Genomic DNA, 18723 nt, shown 5'->3' on the forward strand with positions numbered 1-18723 from the left:
GAAAGTCTAACAAAGATAGGAAATAAATTAGATGATATTATATTTGTTTTTAGTGTATTTTACAGGACTCGTTATCATAAGAGATGCTAACAGAAAGCTAACACAAGAGTAAGGTTACGTTTTATGGGGTTATTTCTTTCAAGCTCAGTAATTGTGATTATATTGTAAAAGTAACTGAGAACGTAATTGTAATTGACTTTCTGAGGAGAAAAAAATATTGTAACTGAATTGTAATTGGAAAGAAGGCTGGTCAATGTAATCATAATTAAATTATAATTTAACATGGATAATTGAAAACTTAATTGTAACTGAAAAAAGTAATTGACCCCAACCCTACATCCATCTATCCATCCATTTTCTGACCTGCATGTTCCTATTTTTAGGGTCGTGGGGTTCTGCTGGTGCCCATCTCCAGCTCTTAATGGGCGTTAGGCTGCGGTACACCCTGGACAGGGCGCCAGTCCACTGCACGGCATTAATATACATTTAAATACATATTTTGGCCGTAAAAAAAGACTGAGAACAAAAAAGAGAGTTTTACAGAATTAAAGTATCTTAACTGTAAAAAAATAATAATAAAGTTCATAAAATATTCTCACATCATACCACAAAAAAGTGGATGAAGCAATAAGCTATAATAAAACAAAGCTTTAAGAGATACTTTGAGTAATTAAAAATGGTCGATACTTGGCCTCCAGGATCCTATAAAACATTAAGTGTTGGTATACATGCTGTGTTTTATTGGTTTTAAACTTCTGGTGAGGGACCTCAAGGAAGTGCGGCAGGTCCTATTTATTTTTCCAAGAGATTCATAAAAAGAAAAATGGACTTGATTTTATTAACTTTGTACATTATTAAGTAAATTACAAAATACATTTGCATGTTGATGTGAGCCAGTCTCAAGAGGGGAGAAAAGCTTCCACCTAGAGGCCACAGCTGGACGGCTCTTATTGTGGAGACTACTTCAAAATAGTTTGAGGGTACTTGTGTGTTTTTAATTTCTGCTGCGTAGGAATTGGAGAGACAGAAGAGGCAGCTTAATGAGCAAGATCTGAGATGTCTCACTGTTCCGTCTGCCTGATAAATAAAGGGCGGGTGTGGTTTTCGCTCTTCCTTCCAGCACAGATGGGTCGTGTTTGGTTGCTGTTTATGGTCTTGTTTGTTGAATTGCTTTATTACGCATTGCTCTAATCCCACACACACCCACTCACACACTGACAGCTAATAGAAATAGCAGAAGCAAATGGACTTGCTTGGAGATATCCTGGAAGACATTTCACCTTCTATCCACACCATGAAGCACCTCTCAACTGTCTGTGTGTTGTTTATTGTATTTATGCGTTAAAAACAATCTGCTGCTTTCCTTCAACAGAAAATATCTTCCTGCCTAAAAGGATTCCAGAGTTTTTAAAATTCAAGCTGGTTAAACATATTGTTCCTATCTGACAATATGTACTGTGTGTATAGTGCTCACCCAACATCGATTTTTGGGGGAATTAAATATTAAAGAGTAACTGAACCCCTGTTTTCTGCTGAGCTGCCACTAGGGGGAAATTCAAAAACTGTATTGATTGTGGGCGTTACTCCTGACTCAGTGAAACACGCCCACTCACAGCATACAGTAACATCTGTGATCAAATACTACAGTCACACAATCCCCACGTGATGCTGCACACACACACACAACACTACGGAAACCATCAGTGGCGTTCCAGCCTCTGTTCATGGCTGAGCAGAGGCTGGAACGCCGCTTACACACACACACAGGAAGACGCACAGAAGAACGTCCGCGCACACGCAGAGACAGACAGGAATACACACTGTGCACACACAGACAGACGGAAGAACCCGCTCTTTATAGAAGAACAGAATCAAAAACGTCACCGCTGAAGAGAGCAGTTCCTCATTAGAACTGTCAATCAATGCTCACTGAGGGCTGTGATTGAAGGAAACCCTCCTCCCTCCTCTCAGCTTTTATATGAGGGGCGGGGCCAAGAGTGAAAGTCGATGACGCAGGGGGATCTAAAGAATTTGTTTCAGCCAACAACAAAATTCAGTTGTAATAGTTCTTAGACCCTTAGAGGCCAGTAACTCTGACATTTTACAACTGAAAACGCAAAATTAAAATACTTTTACAAAAATGTTAAAAGTTGGACTTTTGCATCAAAGCGATCATTAGTCTGAATAAATGAAAGTAACATATACTTGTTGGAATTACTACACAGAAGTCAAGGAAACTTCAAAGGAAACATCAAAGCGGTCAGCAGACGCCTCTGATGAACACTGGCAGTTGTCAGTCTAAACATCTCAGGAGATCATGAACAGTTGTCTGAATAAATGAAACCTCAAGAAGACAAAAAAAATAATCTTGCTGGAAATACTAAAGAACATTAACAAGATGTTTACAAACAAAACACATTTTTATAATTATGTATAGCATACTCACTGTTATTTTCCGTGTGCTTTATTATTGCTATAGAATCGTTTTTTTGTCAGACAACTCACGTTTTTGTTTATCGGTTATTAATTCATTGGTGAAATTTCATTTTCCCATGCAAACCTATCTAAACAGTGAACACAGCACCCCTTGCTATTAGTTATTATTAATACAGTTTAATGTATTGATAATACTGACTCCGAGGGGTAATTCTAAATCTGAAGAGGTATACACTGACTGCAAAGAGGTATACTGAGTGCAAAGAGTTATACTGACTCCGAGGGGTAACTTTGACTCCGAAAGGTTCAGCTTATGCATCCTCATTTGCATTTTCTTCGAGAAATGTGGTTTGTCGAGTTGTATTCATTGGTTAAACGTAAGCTTTTAATTCTTTTTCAATGGATTCTAATTAGCAGAGCTTAAATGTTGTCATTTCAACTAAGCCAGGCCAAGTGAGCTAAGCTGCACATCTGCTATAGACCAAAAACTGGCCAAAAGAGAGAAAGAAAATGAACAAATGAGACACAAAGAGCAATAAAAGAGATACAAACACAAGCCGACCAGACCTGTCGGTATCTGTTACTCTATTACCTATTTACACACACACACACAGCTGCAGTTCTCTTATTTCCATGTGATTAACCTCTTCAGGATTAAGTGGGCAGCATAGACACAGGTAGGGTCAAAGGTCAGCGTTCAGTCTGACCTTCCTCCACAAGGGTTGCCCTTATAAATGAAAGGCCACACTCGATCCCGTCCGCCTGTCTCTAAGCTTGTTTTTGATGCATACTGTGGCAATTATCCCCCCACTTCAAATCTTTACACAGCAAATTCTGCCAGCACTCGGGTGCATTGTCTTTGTGCAAAATACAAGAAACTATTATACTCAATTAGACAAAAAGCTTTTGAAGATAAACAAAACACCTGGTGTGAGCTGGCAGCCATGAGACAGACTGCAGGAGGGGAGGAATTAAAGTGAGCACTACACCGGAGGAGGTGATCATGAATAAAACACAGCACTCTTGTACTTGTTGAGGCGGCGGCTTTTTTGTGCTGCTGCTTATTTTTACTCACAGGGAAGGAAAAGCAAGAAGAAAAAACAACAGGCTTATTGTGGGGTCATAACTGATATGGTTGGTAAATGTAAAACAGAAACACCCACAGAGGATCTCTAAGTCTTCTCCCTGGCTGATGTCATTTTGTCTATCAGTTGCAAAATGAGAGAAAAGATGATGACAGCTCTCGGCCAGGTTGGATTTTTCTCCCTGAATCTGTTGCCATCAAAGCTGTGTGTAAAAAAAAAAAAAAAGTGTGTGCGAGTGCGTTTGTCTGTCCTCTTTCACAAAGCATTTGGCTCATGGCAACCTGGGATCCCCTCTGCGAGCATGAGCGTGCATGTGTGTATCCATGACAGACGAGGAAATCATGCGGGAATAAGTTAACCTTTCCGCCCAAACGAGGTCAGAGTGTCAGTTTGATGGATGTTTAACTGTCTCTTTGTTTCAATTTAATGCCGTCAAAGTGGAATAAATCTGGACAACTTGTTGATTTCCATAACCTTCCCATCAAGCATGGCATCAATTTTCCCGTGGACAGATCTGAACCATATTTGGTCAACAAACAGATGCAGACGGGAACTTGTGTTTCTAATCCACAGGATCAAAATCATCATGTCCAAATGTTGTTGTGTTGTTGTGTTTCCTCCACTTTGTTGGCAATTCTGCTACATCACTTTGTTTTGCTCACCACTTTATTGGGGGAGAAAAAACTTTTTAAGCAGTTTAAGCTAATGCACCCTGCGTTCACCACATGCATCAATGATCCTTAGCAGCCTGTCAGCCTATTTATCCTACACTGCACCAAAGTGCAGAGTGTGAAATCCCACAAGAGATAACCATAGTCATCTAATTCATGGGTTCTCAAACATTTTTAGGCTCAAGTACCCCCCTTTCTCTTACTTTGGAATGCAAGTGCCCCCTTTTGTCTGACTACCACATTTTGCTTAGAATTCAGTGAAAAACTATAAAATGAATGAATGATAACACACATTTTAAAGGACCTAATTTTGTAAATAAGTGAAATGAAACAGTATTTAGAGCCTCCTGAATAGATTTATTTCTAAAGTTTATATAATTTCTGGTCATCTCCGTCCTGATGTGGGACCAAGACTGTTCCTTGTTTTGTAAATGTACTATGTAAGATAATGTCCATCATCATTTTGTGTGTTTTTGGTGTCATTTTTTGTTTATTTTGTTGTTGTTTGTCTGTTCTTTTTATTATTCAGTATATGTTTCTCTTATCTTGTGCATTTTGTTGTTGTTTGTCGGTTCTTTTCATTATTCAATATGTTTTTCTCTCATTTTGTGTGTTTTTGTTGTCGTTTTTATGTGTTGTTGGTATTATTTAAGTTATTCTCTCTCAGTGTGTGTGTGTTCTTGGTGTCGTTTGGTTGTTTCTGATGTCGTTTTGTATGTTTCTCTGTTATTTTTGTGTATTTTGTAGTGATTTACTCTCATATAATGTGTCTTTGCTGTTGTTTTGTGTGTTGCTGGTAATAGTATGTATTTTTCTCTCTTAGTGTGTGTATTTTTGATGTCATTTTGTGTATTTTGTTGTCATTTGTCTGTTCTTTTTATTATTCAGTATATTTTTCTCTTAATATGTGTTTTTGTTGTCATTTTTGAGAGTTGCTGGTAATATGTAGTATGATTATAATTTTTAACTAGCAATAAACATTATAAAACCCCATATTTGTTAATGCTTTCATTTGTTAACTTTCCTCTCTCTCAAGTACCCCAGTAACCAGTACACTGTAGTGCCATTGCGTACCCCTAGGGTTACAAGTACGACTATTTGAGAAACACTGATCTAATCAGCACAGTTTACATCATGATCCTGAAATTAATACTGACATTTTTTTGGGAGGAGTTTTTATGCATAAACACAATGTTCACTTGTTGCCATAATGTCCCACCCACAAAAAAAATTCATTAAAAGAGATAATAAATGGTAAGTCCTTCACCTATCTTTGATCATAATGTTATGGCTGTTCAGGGTGTGTATTTCCCGAAGACGACCATTGGTATTTGAGTGAACTCTATAATAATTTAACACAAGACTGGATCTCAACTTGTTGAAAGAAGGGCTACGATCCCGTAAACAGCACAGAAATATCATCAGCAGTGACATTTCCTCTCCACACTTTAGAGCCTTATGAGCATCTCACAGCCAATTGGTTTTATAGTTCACAACAATTTTCAGCATGAGGAGATTTAAAGGTTTCTGAGGACACTCTCTGCCTAAACAAGACACTGAGAAAGTTGACAAATAGGTGATAAAAAATGTGAAGTACTCAAGTGTTGAAGGACTCAAATATATGCCGTTAAAATGAAACATTAAACGTAATAAGGAAAGGTAAAAAATATACTTCATTTGTTATAAGTTTGATTGAATAACATAATTTGTGATTGGATGAATAGTCAGGACCAGCCTGTCGGTTATTTATCCAAAACGGAACAATTTATTGAACACAGTTTGAGGCGTTTTTGCTCGAAGGTGAAAAAATGTGACTCAAACAAATAATACATTGACTTTTAGCTGTGATACAAACTCCACTACCTGAACTCAATCCCAATAATTAAAACTTGGGTACACAAATTATTTTCTTTAATTAAAAAAAAAGATTCTTATTAGCATCATATCGTATATCGTAAAAGTAATCATTTCTGAAAAAAATGGTACGTCTGCGTGCTGTCTGGAAAAATCCCGGAAGACAATGACAGGATTTAGAGAAAGGAGGGGTGAGCAGAGCCCACGAAGGAGCCTCCTCATTGGCTGCCACGATATATAGTGAAGCACGTGCACGGTGCTAACTTGTTTTCAGTAAAGCATGGCTGCCGAACACCCACCAGGAAAGATCACTATACCTGTGCTTGCTGTTACTGCATATACTGCTAAAAAACCCAAAAAGAGAAAATCAGAGGAAGAAAAGAAAGAGATGCTTTGAATGCAACTTCAGACTGTCAACCTATGCGTGCGCACGTTCAGCGCTTGTGCGTGACTTCGTGCACTTCCAGAGGAGGAGACTGGGAGGGATCATCAGTGTGGGGGGCGGGATTTACGGTTCAAATTCAGCCACGCCCCTCTGTCATGGTTCAAGATTCAGGTAGTGCAGCTTTAAAGCTGGAAGGCAACATTGTTCTATTCCACCTACACACCTCACATTCCGTATCTTTCCCAATTACAATTGGACAAACGTAGAGAACAGGTCGCTGTTGAACCACTACTATCCTTATTATAAACAAACCAGCTCTACCATCCGAAGCATCGCTGCCTTAATACAGGAAGGAACAATGGGTTTGTGTTTTCTTTTGTCGTCGTCGTCTGTATTTTTCTGTCATTTTTGTGTTTTTGTTGGTTTTGGGAATCACTTTGTCCTTCTTATGTCATTTTATGTATTTTGGCCATTTTTCATGATTTCTTCTGCATTTTGCGTATTTTAGGAGTGATTTTATGCATTTACTTTGGAGGCCCCACAAAATTAGACCGAGGACCACATGCTGCCCGTGTCGGGTATAGTGTGTACTGTATCGGTATTACCAAAATATTTTAATGATGAAATGATGTGTATGCGTTAATTCTTACATTGTTTTAATTCAAAGTCAATTCAACATCCTTGAAACATAGAACTACACGTTTAGCCATCTCCCCATAAAACAGGACTTTATTGTCTACGTCAGAGCAACATTGAACTAAAAGCCGCTTCTGTTCCTCCTCTACAATCTAATCTGATTGTTCTTTATCTTTTTTGCTCACCAGAGACCCAGATGAGGATGTGCTTTAAATCTTCCTTAAATCCCACGCTCCTGTGACATGTTTTATACTCGCCCTTTTTTAATAAAAAAAAAAAAAGAAGGGAGTAAAAAAAAAGAAAAGACAAAGCTCCAGCCATCTCATCGCTTCTTCTAGAGCATAAAACAACCCCTGCCCACAACCACAAAGAGCTGTTTTAGAAGTCACCCACACAATCAAATGTACAGTGAACACAAGCATGCACACACACACACACACACACAAATACACACAGCAACCGAACCAATCATTTAAGGTCTCGAAGGCCTCGATAAGCTCCTGTAAATCAGCCGCCATCCGGCAATGAGTTTTATTCCCTCTTTCTCTCAGTGGATGTTGGGTTATGACCCGTAGGCAGAGGGTTATTTATTGCTTTTGTCTCAGCTTGTGTTGACTCCCAGCCACTCTTATAAGGTGCTGGGCTAATAGAAAGCAGCACAGGATTGAATGTCTGCTGAAAGCGGGTTAAGCTGCAGGGACTTCAGAGTCTCCTTGGAGCAACTACTCCCATGATTCCTCATGTCTGTACAACTTTTTAAATTAAAACGGAGCTGAGCAGGGAGTGGACCTCAAGTCTCCATCAATATGTGTTAGTAAGAATGTAGAAAAGAGGAAGGAGGGTTAAATGGCTGAAAGCCGCCCACAGACCATAAACATTTCCCAGAGGCTGCAGGCACAGATGATAGACAGCCTGCAGCAAGCTTTTCTCCTCCACAACATTGGAAACGCAATGAGGACTTGAACAGTAGATAATAACAGGAAAACATTCACAATGCCAGAATGGAGTTTAACCTTGACGCGAGATCCAAATTATGAAGACATTTCTGTCGTATACACCCACCTAATTATTCTTAAATTGATACTCCACTGTTTTCACAAATGTGGAATAAAACCTTTGAAATGTCCTTATTAGAAGATCTTTGCCTAACAAAACGCATAATTTTACACCATATTCATGTTATTAACTTTTAAAAATTGGACTAGTTTACCGATTGAGAGCCTGTGCTCCGCCGTGTTGAGATGATGTCATTGATGACGCAAATCGTCCCTTTTGTCATTTTGACTGAGAAAGCTGCTAAATGATCCTGAATGCTTCACCTCCTATAGAACTCAATGGACTAAAAGGGGCGATTTGAGTCATCAATGATATCATCTCAACATGGGGGCGCACAGGCTCTCAAACGGTAGGGTAGACCCATTTTTAAAAGTTAATAAAACGAATATGGTGTAAAAATAATGCGTTTTGTTAGGCAAAGATCTTCTAATAAGGACATTTCAAAGGTTTTAGGCCACATTTGAAAAAACAGTGGAGTATACCTTTAAGAATCTCGCTTTTTCACTGCTGTGAAACAAAAAAAAAAAAAAAAAAAAAACACGTACCAGTCAAACTCATTGTCCTTCACAATAAAACCATCTAACCTGAAACCAGTAAATCCAACATCACTAGAGTATGAACTAAAGGCTGTAACCTGCTGTATGTACGATGCCAACAACAGATGACAGCTAAGAGGAACACCCTGAGAGTGAGAATATATGAAAGAGTCCTTGAGTGATGACAATATCAGCACGACGGAGAGCTGTGATGTAATGAAGACAAGGCCACTGATGGATACTGGGAAGGAGGTCAGTTTGCCTGCACCGGTTCACAGCCGGTCATATTGAAGATCTATGTGTGTGGAAACCAAAAGATGAAATCCATCCGGTGTCATCTTTGTTTAAGGGGTCGTGTGGGTGCATGTGTGTCATTGTGTGACCCTGGTTAAACTCTGCACAAACACCCAATTTAAAGGTGCAGTCTGCAACTCTAATGAAAGTAACTTTTTGTCATATTTGCTAAAGCTGTCACTATGTAAGGACAGCTTTACATCAAACTAGTAGTTTGTGTAAAAAAAACAGGATCATTGAGTCCCCCCTGCTGCTCTTGCAGCCTTTGACAGATAGCCAGAATGCACCGTGACCAAGCAAAAAGAACCAATCAAAGCCAGGATTGTGTTTGATGGACTGTCTGACAGCTGTTGCTCACAGGCCCCGCCCCTTTCCTGAAGCTAGAGTGCCACCTTTTTTACAGGGTATGGTCTGGAGGAGTAGAAGATGGAATTGGTGACTTTTCTGCTTGAAAGGTAATTACTGCTGCTTGATTTACATTACGTTTGATTTGTAATTGTTACACTAGAACTCTATAGTGCATGTGTTGTTCATGTGCGCGCAGCAGCCTCCTTGTGGCTGCTATAAGTGACACGTGTTGCTGCTGCTGCTGCTGCTGAGGTGTGGCACATTGAGAGAAAGAAGCACTGCAGTAATATGCTTCTAACAGTGCATGTTATATTACTGTGATGTTGCTGTCGGACTAACGTTAGCTTGTTAGCTCCTCTGAGGGAGGGACTTTGGGAAGTTTGGAGACAGGGCAAGAGAGCAGCGGGGAGGGAGGGGGGGAGAGGGATCTGAAAGTCACGGACTGCACCTTTAAGTCAGTTTGTGTCAGCTCAGGATTTTTAACCTAAGGTTTAACTGGAAGAGACACATATGTGTGCGTGTGCAGAATGTTTAGCATTACTATCTCCACCCTGATGTTACTAAAGTCTAAATCACCAGAGTAACTTTGTGCTGACTGAGGGTTGAATCATTTATCAGGCCTGACAGGAAGTCAAGAACTGCACGTTTGAACACAAGACTTATTTACATGCCTTCCTGTAAATTGCCTTTTAAAGAATTTATTCTTTACTCACACATTTCCCTTTGTTTGCTAATGTCTCTGTATTTCATTATTTATTCAAAGGCCTTTAAAGTGTTTACAGAGTAATAAAACCCTGAGGTTTTAGCTAACATACGTCTACAGCAGGGGTTACCAACATGGTGCCCGCGAGCCCCAGGTAGCCTATGTGAGGTGCCCTCAGGAGCTCTCGTCACCAATAAGCTCCATCTAAAATCTGATTTATTTTCCAGGATTAAAATGCAGAGATACAGATGAGAGATGTAGTTAGTACTTAAAGTTAAATACTGCTGCACATGATTTTTAGTTTTAGTGTTAAATTACCGTCTTCAATTGTTTATTTTCACTGTGACAAATATTTTGAAGTGTTGCAGATTTGGTGTATGGTCAGTAGTGTGTTGTATATTATGATTTATAAGATATATTTATAAAAACTTAAACATTTCCTACCTTTTTAAGTTACTGCTAGTAGCTGAAGTAGCTCACAATTTCAGAAAGGTTGGTGAACCCTGGTCTATACGCTAAAAATTGAAAGAATGCCTTGATTATGGGCGGGGCTCCTGGAGCAGTTAAGACACGCCCAGTCTATCCTATAAAATCTCCAAAGAACAATCTATGCTATGCTAACTACATACTCAATACTCACTATACTTCTCTATTCACATTTCTCTCTATCAAACCCACTCACCACAGATTGCAGAGTGGACAGGTGCTGGTTTTTATAGGTGGGCGGGGCTAACAGTGACATAAGAGTCCACCAAAACACCACAAACCACCATTCTCAGCCAACAGAAAAATGTTATTGTATTAACAGGTTTCATTCCCTAAAGGGTAGAAACTCTTACATAAAGTATACCAAATTGAAATACTTTGACTAAAATGTCAAGAGTTGGACAAGAATCAATAAAAAACACTACTTCATACCCAAATACAAAAAAGTGGTTGAGGAGTAATTACACTTTAAAAGTCACAGTATGCGTCAGAAGTGAGCAACTTTTATCAATGGGGGAAACAAAAATGTGATTGTTCTGTTCTGAGAGCCATATTATTAACATTCAAATCAGAATAATAGCCAATTTCAGCATTAATACAGGAAAGAACAAAGGATTTGTGTCTTCACGTTGTTGTTTTGTTTATTTTCCTGATATTTGTGTTGTCTTTTTCTGTATATTTGTCATTTTGTTTATTGTTCTTGTCATTTTGTATATTCCTCTTGTCATTTGGTGTCTTTGGAGTCATTTTAGTGTATTCCTGTCATCGTTTTGAATATTTTTCTTGTATTCCTGTATTTTATAGCCATTCTGTGTGTTCTTAGAGTCATTTTGAGTATTTTTCTTGTCCTCTAGAGTATTTTTATGTACCTTTGTATAATGATGGGTCATTTTGTGTATTGCGTTGCCATTGCTTTGTACGTTTGCTCTGGAGGCCGCACAAAATTAAAACAAGGACCTAAAGTGGCACCCGGGCCTCCAGTTGTAAATGCCTGCTATATGTGATCCTAAGCATCCATTATCTAACATCTATTAGCACAATGGAACTCTCTGTGTGTCACATGATGATCATGGTACCCACATTTTTAAACCAGAAATTATTCCCACCACCTTGACTTTTTAAACATTTTGTTGTTACATACTGATTCTAAGATTGATTGGAGTTTTTTTTTTCTTTTTAATGTAAACAAAATCCCCCATATTTTGTGTAAATATGTTGAAAATGTAAACATTATAGATGAATACGTCTCATTCATGCCTTGACACAAAGCTTGTCTGGGCCATTTCATGTAGAAAACTCTATTCAAACTGGTTATGGAATAAGTCTGTAACGTAACCAAATGTGTGTGTGAATGTGTTCTTGTGGCACTGTAGGTGTGATGTTAACCATTCAATAAGCCAATCTTTTTTGTATGGCCCTTTTCATGCATTGAAGTGTTGCTGTGCACAAAAATTCACCCACTTCGCATGAACCGACTCCTACTTACACCCACACACCTCTAAAATGTTGTTAAAGGAAGAGAGGGCCACGTAGTAACAATTATTTAGAGCCACAGAGTCGAGATGTCAGAAGAAAGGAGCCAGAATGAAAAGCCTGAAATAGCCAACATGGAAAACTGAATAGAAAATGGCATGGAAACAGCAATGAAAACATAAATGGTCCAGAAAGCATTAACCGCAGAATGTACAGAAATCGCATGAACAAATTGAAAACTTTTCAACAAAAATGGATTAATAGATAATAAAAGGAAATACAGTGAATGCTCATGCAATTGTAGTTCACATTTTTTTGCTTTAATCCCTGATACGGGAACAACTGAGCTGTGCTGCTGTAAAGCCCCATTAGGGGCTGAATGAATCATAAGTGCATTACATCCAAAGAAGATGAAAACAATATATGAGCCACTGTGTATTTCCTTCACTGTACAGAGTGCATTTGCACTCCTGTGTACTCCCACTGACATTAAAATGTTATTTGTTACTGCATTTTATATATGAGTGCTATATTGCAAACTTTCAGAATGTAATTCCCGTGATAAACAGTTATTCACTGTACTTTAATCAGAAGGTTCATTTTAGCTGTAACTTTGTTGTATATTTCAGGGGAATTGGCAAAAAAAAAAAGTAATTTCTTCTAAAGCTGCAATTTTGATCCAACCTTTGGTGTGATTTTTTTTTTTTAGAAATGTTTTCAAAGCCAAAAATAAGTCAGTAGTTGCTAATGAGTTTGAATTTTGCTCAAAGGTTTAGAATTTGACAGTCCTGTTCCTGGACGATGTATGGAAAAACAGCGTTTAAAATAACGGCGTTTTTTTTTTTTTTTTTCAGTAACGGGGCATTCTAACTAACTAGTTTTTATGCCGTTACAACACCGTTAACGTTACTGAACGTTAAATGCGATGCGTTACATGCATTGATTGAATAAACTGTTATCTGACAGCACCCCTGGCTTCATACACAGCTGTAGTGAGGAGGTGGGTTAAAAACCAGGTAAGTGATTATGATTGGCTAAGGCGGCGTGATGTTTCATGGTAGCCAATCAGAGCCAGTGTTTTTACACGTGTGTCAGCACACGCGCCACACACACAACCACTACAGATTTGATGAAGCAGCAGAGATGGCGAGCGTGGAGCAGTCCGATGAAAAGGTGGTGATACAAACACTACTTTAAATTAATTGTGGTCAAAGGCAAGAACGTGCATGTGAAGTGTTCATTATATCCAGGAGTGAAGACTTTGTCGACATCAGTTGTAAGCAACACAAATTTAATGAAGCACCTCACGACACACGCATCTAAAAAATCTGAATTATTTGACATATAGCAACTTTTTTTTTTTTTTTTTTGATATAGTTTTCAAATAGTTACTTTCCTTGGTAATGAGTTACTTTTATTATAGAGTAATTCAATTACTAACTCAGTTACTTTTTGGAAGAAGTAGTGAGTAACTATAACTAATTACTTTTTTAAAGTAACGTTCCCAACACTGTTCCTGGACAGCAACAGTTCTGCTTGTTTTAGACATTATTTTCCTATTAAGGTTATTAAATGTGAGGAGGGGCTAATTTGCCTTTTCCGATACTCGTTGATTACATTGTGATTAGATTAAGAAGTGTGTCGAAATCAAAATGCACAGCGGAGGCCCTCCAGGAACAGAAGTAGGACCCCTGTAGCGCATGTTACTAAACCCTGTGTTGTCAGGGTTTTTTTTTTTTTTTAATTCCACTCACATGCATAATTTGATTTTGTTGCGTGACAAACCTTTTCACCATTTCTGTTCCGTTCCAGCAGGAGAGCCCATCAGCAGATGCGAGCTCACTCACACACAGCTGATCTGCCAAGCCACCGTAGTATGTGCGGTAGAGACGCAGGCTGTTCAGAAAGTCTCTGAAAAAGCAACAGTCACGCAGAAGGACATCCATTAAATACATTCATTAAATGTCACAAACTTCCGGTACATGAGGATACTTGGTTCTAAGCGAGTCTCACTTACCGTCTCCTGACTGCCAGAGAGTCCTCGTACTGCCTGACTGGAGCTTTCAGTGGGAGAGACTCACTTCTGCTGCTGTGCTGGTTGCTGACCCACTGTGCAGACGTCCTGCTGGGTGGGCCACACAGTTTGTACACCTGTTCATCATCATCAGGACACAAATTCAGGTATAAGAAGAACAATCATTTTATAACATAATTTATTGTATAAACTCTGATGGCACGAGACACACATTGACCTAATAACAACCAATCTAACATAGGACCTGTGTGTTGTACCAGTCTAACAATAAAAATGTAAACTGACTTCACTTGGGCTACTTTGAAATATGTCTCTAAATCTGGAAATGCTAATTCTCCCCCTGATTTGGTTTTCAATTTGTAACTTTCACCTGTGGTTTTTTGGTAGGAACCATTCTCCTAAATTTAGTTCAAGGTCCTTTTTTTTAAATTTAATTTTTATTGGAGTTTTTTTTTTTTTTAGAGTGACACCTTTTTCTTTTTTCTCTCTTCTTCTTTCCTTTCTTTCTCCGAGCTGCTATCTTTTTCTGTACTTATTCTCAAGGGATGCTAGCAGTTTGAGTGAAAGGGGATTCAATTCATGAATGGAGCAGCAGTCACTCTAGTCGACCACAAGATGGAGTCATAAAGTCCAAATAGGAGAATAAGAAAACAATATGTAATTCAGCAATATCACATTCAGCTAAACATAAGTCACAATCGCAACTCATACTAATGTATTCATAATGATTAATAAAAAATATTTAAATCAGGTGTTAAGCTCAAAACCATAGCTTTTTTTCCCCATATTGCACAAATCAGCATTGGTTATGTCTAAAGCAGTGGTTTCTAAACTTTTGAGTCATGTACCCATTCAGACATTTAATCTGAAGCCATGTACCCTGCACACTTAGAAAACATGATAATGCAATATAATATACAATGTCGTTCTACAGTAAAAGTTGTCCCTGAGTTTTACCTATCCTGTTAAGGAATAATATATAATAAAAATAAATAAATAATAATCTGTAAGGACACAATAAAAAATCTTATTTAGAAGTATCACTAGGTCACTTCACTTTATTTTATTAATTAGCCATATACTGGCATTTTCAGTGAGAAACAATTTTTTTTTTTTTTGGAAAAATAAATCTACCAAACATTTGTTGACCTAGGGTCTATTGATAGCATCATTTTCTGAGCATGGTTTGTGTGGTGCAGCTTTATCTTTATCTTATTTTTCTCTGTCATGGAGATCTATAAGCAAAACTTATTTTTGAGAATCAAAAAAAAATATTAGTATTAAGGCTCTAAAATGTGCTTGTGCAGCATTTCAGATGACTTTTGCGATTCTAACCTGTGTTGAGAGGTGGGGTCCATTTTTTTGAGCATTGCTAATGGCATCACGAAGCATCGTGTGAACTCCCAAAAGCACTTGTTCCAAATCCTGTGGTCCGTGCATCCTCTCCGACAGGCCCTCGAGTGACCTGACGAACTCCCTCCAGTGGGCGTCGATCTCGGCCATGCTGGCCAAACAGCCACGCATGACGTTGAGGCAGTAGCCCATGCAGGGTTTGGTCTGCGTTAAGCCCTGATAATAAAGTCAGAGGTCAGAGCAGCCATTCCAATCAAACCTTTGTTTCTGAACCCTTCATTCATACCTGACAATGAGGGCAGTAGTGCATCTTAAGCAGTGCCCTCCTGCACTCCCGACTCAGCTGTAGGTGGTCTGTAGTATTGATGACCTCGATGCCTAGGTGCAGGGCCTGAAGCAGCAGCTTTCCAGAAACCCCTGCACGTCCAATATAGTCAGCCAGGCTACTGGGCGTCCTGCTGAAAGGCCTCACCTCACGGCTTATTGACCTCACACATTCAGAATAGCCTGGTGATATGCCGCTGAGGCCGGGGTTAATCAGGTGATTGTATACCAGTGGAAAGAGGGCGTCGAAGAAACGCTGCACTAACTCGTCAATATTGAGCTCGGATCCCAGCAAGAAGAGGTTGATGTCGGTGAAGAGTTCCTGAACAATACCCCTGCCCTCGTCAGCCATGCTGCGATAGGACTCCTGAAAGACAGCGTGGGTTTGGTTCTCCGCCAGCCGCATCAGCGCCTCAAAGGTCTCTGTGAGACGAACACAGAACAGAGAAAACTCTGGATGAAATAACTCAGACGCTGCTATCACTTTAACACATCACCCTCTTCAAAGTTAGGTCGCCCTGACTGCTCACTGAGACGCTGAGAGAAAAACAAGTAATAAAAAGAATTACAGTGCCACATACACAATAGAGTTCTCTTACAGAGCTAGCACTTCCATTAGCCCTGAATAAAGAGGAAAGAGAGAAAAGAGAAGAAAGAGAGTCCCCAGGGTTCCCAGCAGGGGCTGCAGCTCCCTGCGTCTTTACCGAGAAGAGAATAAGAGCGGGAAAGTAATTTGTTCCCTAATCAAAAGTTGAGCTGAGAAAGATAAATAGAAAGAATGAAGCTCAGGGACATTAAAGTGAAAACTGCTGTGATCACATGGAAATAAAGCCACAGCATTTATAATCTTTTAATAAATCAACTCGTTTTTTTTTTTTTTTTTTTTTTATCAAATAATGAAAACAGCAGGCAAGAAGCGGAGGTTGCAGAAACAAAGCAGGAATGACAGATTTAATTTCTCCGTTTGTATTCAAACCAAATGTTGAAGGTTTTCTAATAGTTCGAGTACATCTAGAGGATTCAGTGTTAAAAGCAGGCTAATGGAGATGCTGACATAACAGACACAACAACACGTGCATTTATTCCTCCACGAGTGAAGCGTCCACATCCTTTAGCTTTATCCACCTCTGGTGGCGCAGGGATTGTTGTTTTGACAGGTACTTGGTTGTTTAAGAAAATATGAAAATAGTCCGTTGGTGTTTTGGTATTATTTGCTCTTTAATCCTGGAAAATAAACAGGGGATTGTGAAAACAAAAATGTCCAGTAAAACTGAATACAGAAAAACCCATTCACAAGAGTGAATTGTTTCTTCCTGATTGACCACACCTGTGCAATCACCATGGCAACCTAAATAACCTGCATGCCCCGCCCATGTACGGGTCAGGTAGATGCTAAACATATTATATGGAGGCAGCTCAGAAATAAATCATGGCTCCTACGACAAGTAAAACTCTTATCAGTGCTTTGATCAATGAGGTCCAAATATTCATTTTTACAACTTGTTTGTTAGAGCCCTGGGGCTTAGCATTAGTGTTTTAATGTCATAGACTTTAGCATCATTGACTGATTTTTAACTTTCATTTTTAAAAGCTTCTCTAACAAAAGAGCCTGAGAGGTTTAAGGGTCATTTGGTCGTGCTAGAGGAACTGCATGTGTTTAGGGAACTGGTAATATTTAATGTTAATTGTAAGGCGGAAAAAAAATATTCAAATGATTGTCTTAAGTACAATTATTGTCCAGACGACTGTGGCTTTTTCATCTAATATTTAGCCAGATATTATAGAGCAGAAATGGGAAACTTTTATTACAGCAGGGGCCACAAAATGAGATTGTCTGATCTGAGAGCCACATTATGAGAAGTCAGCATTTAGAAGCTAACCAATGGAAAAAAAAGCAATTTTTTTGTAAATTTTGAGTCATTTTGAGTGCTATTCTCTGATTTTGTGGGTTTTGTCGTCTTATTGTGCATTTTTGTTGTCATTTGGTGTATTTATGGTGTCACTTTGTGCGTTTCTGTTGTTGCCGCATGTCATTCCTGGGGCCAGCGTTTGACCATGTCTGTTATAGAGCAACCAAAGCACATTATCAATTACATAATCAGATCTCATTGGTCCAAAAACTTCACAACGTTTTCCCCCTTTTTTTTCCTGTCTTTCCCTCAGCTAATAGCTGAGCCATGGCCACTCTCCCATCATGTGCTTGTCATGAGTTGTGAGGCAATATCGAGGGTGAATTCCTCAAGGCTGAGAAATAACCAGTGCGATGAGGGCTTTTAAGCAGGCCAATACTGTATGATAGGCAGTGATGTGGAAAGATTGACCGAAAAGCCCCCCCCACCCCCGGTGAGTGGGAGCAGAGAGAGGTCTGGCCTGCCCATAGGCGCACCATGTCTGTCCTGCGGCAACATTAAAACACTTAAGTGCCAGGAACTGAATGTGCTGACAGGTCTGATGTTTCACAGTTGCGACAAGTCTAGAGAGATCTGCTGAGATTGACAGATGAGTATTTACGTGTGCGTGAGTGAAAATAAGAGAAGAAGACGACGTGCTTTATACAAGACGCAATACGGTCAGAGTGTAAAAAAAGAAACGGAGCAGGAATGTGTTAGAAAGAGTACAGACTAGAAGAGTGGCAGCTGTGAAGGAGAGGTGAGAGTGTGTGTGTGTGAGTGTGTGTGTTGTGTGTGTTTGGGTGGGTAGCAGGCGGCACACACACACACACGAGCAGAGAAATGCCCAGAAAAAGAAATATGTGCTCAAGCAGCACACTTGGTGGTTATTACAGCCCTCAGGTGCATAAAGCCAGGCAGGCAGAAGAGTAAAAGCTCCCACAGGGATTACAGCACATGCTTCAGAGAGGGGGGAGGGGGGGGGCTCGCCACATTAGATTATGGAGTTAATGAATCCCACCTGTCAAACCACATCACCAGAACCTGTGCGGTAAACACATTTATCTCCATTACATCTGACCACTGCTCTCAGGAGCTTCCTAGGACGTCGATTATTAGCCTACATCACATCACGCCGTTCAACATTATTCAAGTTCTC

General features: G+C 39.3%; 1 protein-coding gene across 1 annotated transcript in view; it reads right to left on the reverse strand.

The window, feature by feature from the left end:
- Positions 1–18723, reverse strand: part of gpc5a (glypican 5a) — a 200628-nt gene that overhangs the window by 150692 nt on the left and 31213 nt on the right. Inside the window, exons 3-6 of the mRNA XM_028476307.1 lie at positions 15638–16098; positions 15334–15567; positions 13981–14114; positions 13749–13874 (exon numbers count right to left, since the gene is read on the reverse strand). Of these exons, the coding sequence (XP_028332108.1) occupies positions 13749–13874; positions 13981–14114; positions 15334–15567; positions 15638–16098 (955 nt within the window). The remainder of the gene's footprint in view (positions 1–13748; positions 13875–13980; positions 14115–15333; positions 15568–15637; positions 16099–18723) is intronic.

Source organism: Gouania willdenowi, chromosome 3 (genome assembly GCF_900634775.1).
Source record: "Gouania willdenowi chromosome 3, fGouWil2.1, whole genome shotgun sequence".
NCBI classification, from domain to species: domain Eukaryota; kingdom Metazoa; phylum Chordata; class Actinopteri; order Blenniiformes; family Gobiesocidae; genus Gouania; species Gouania willdenowi.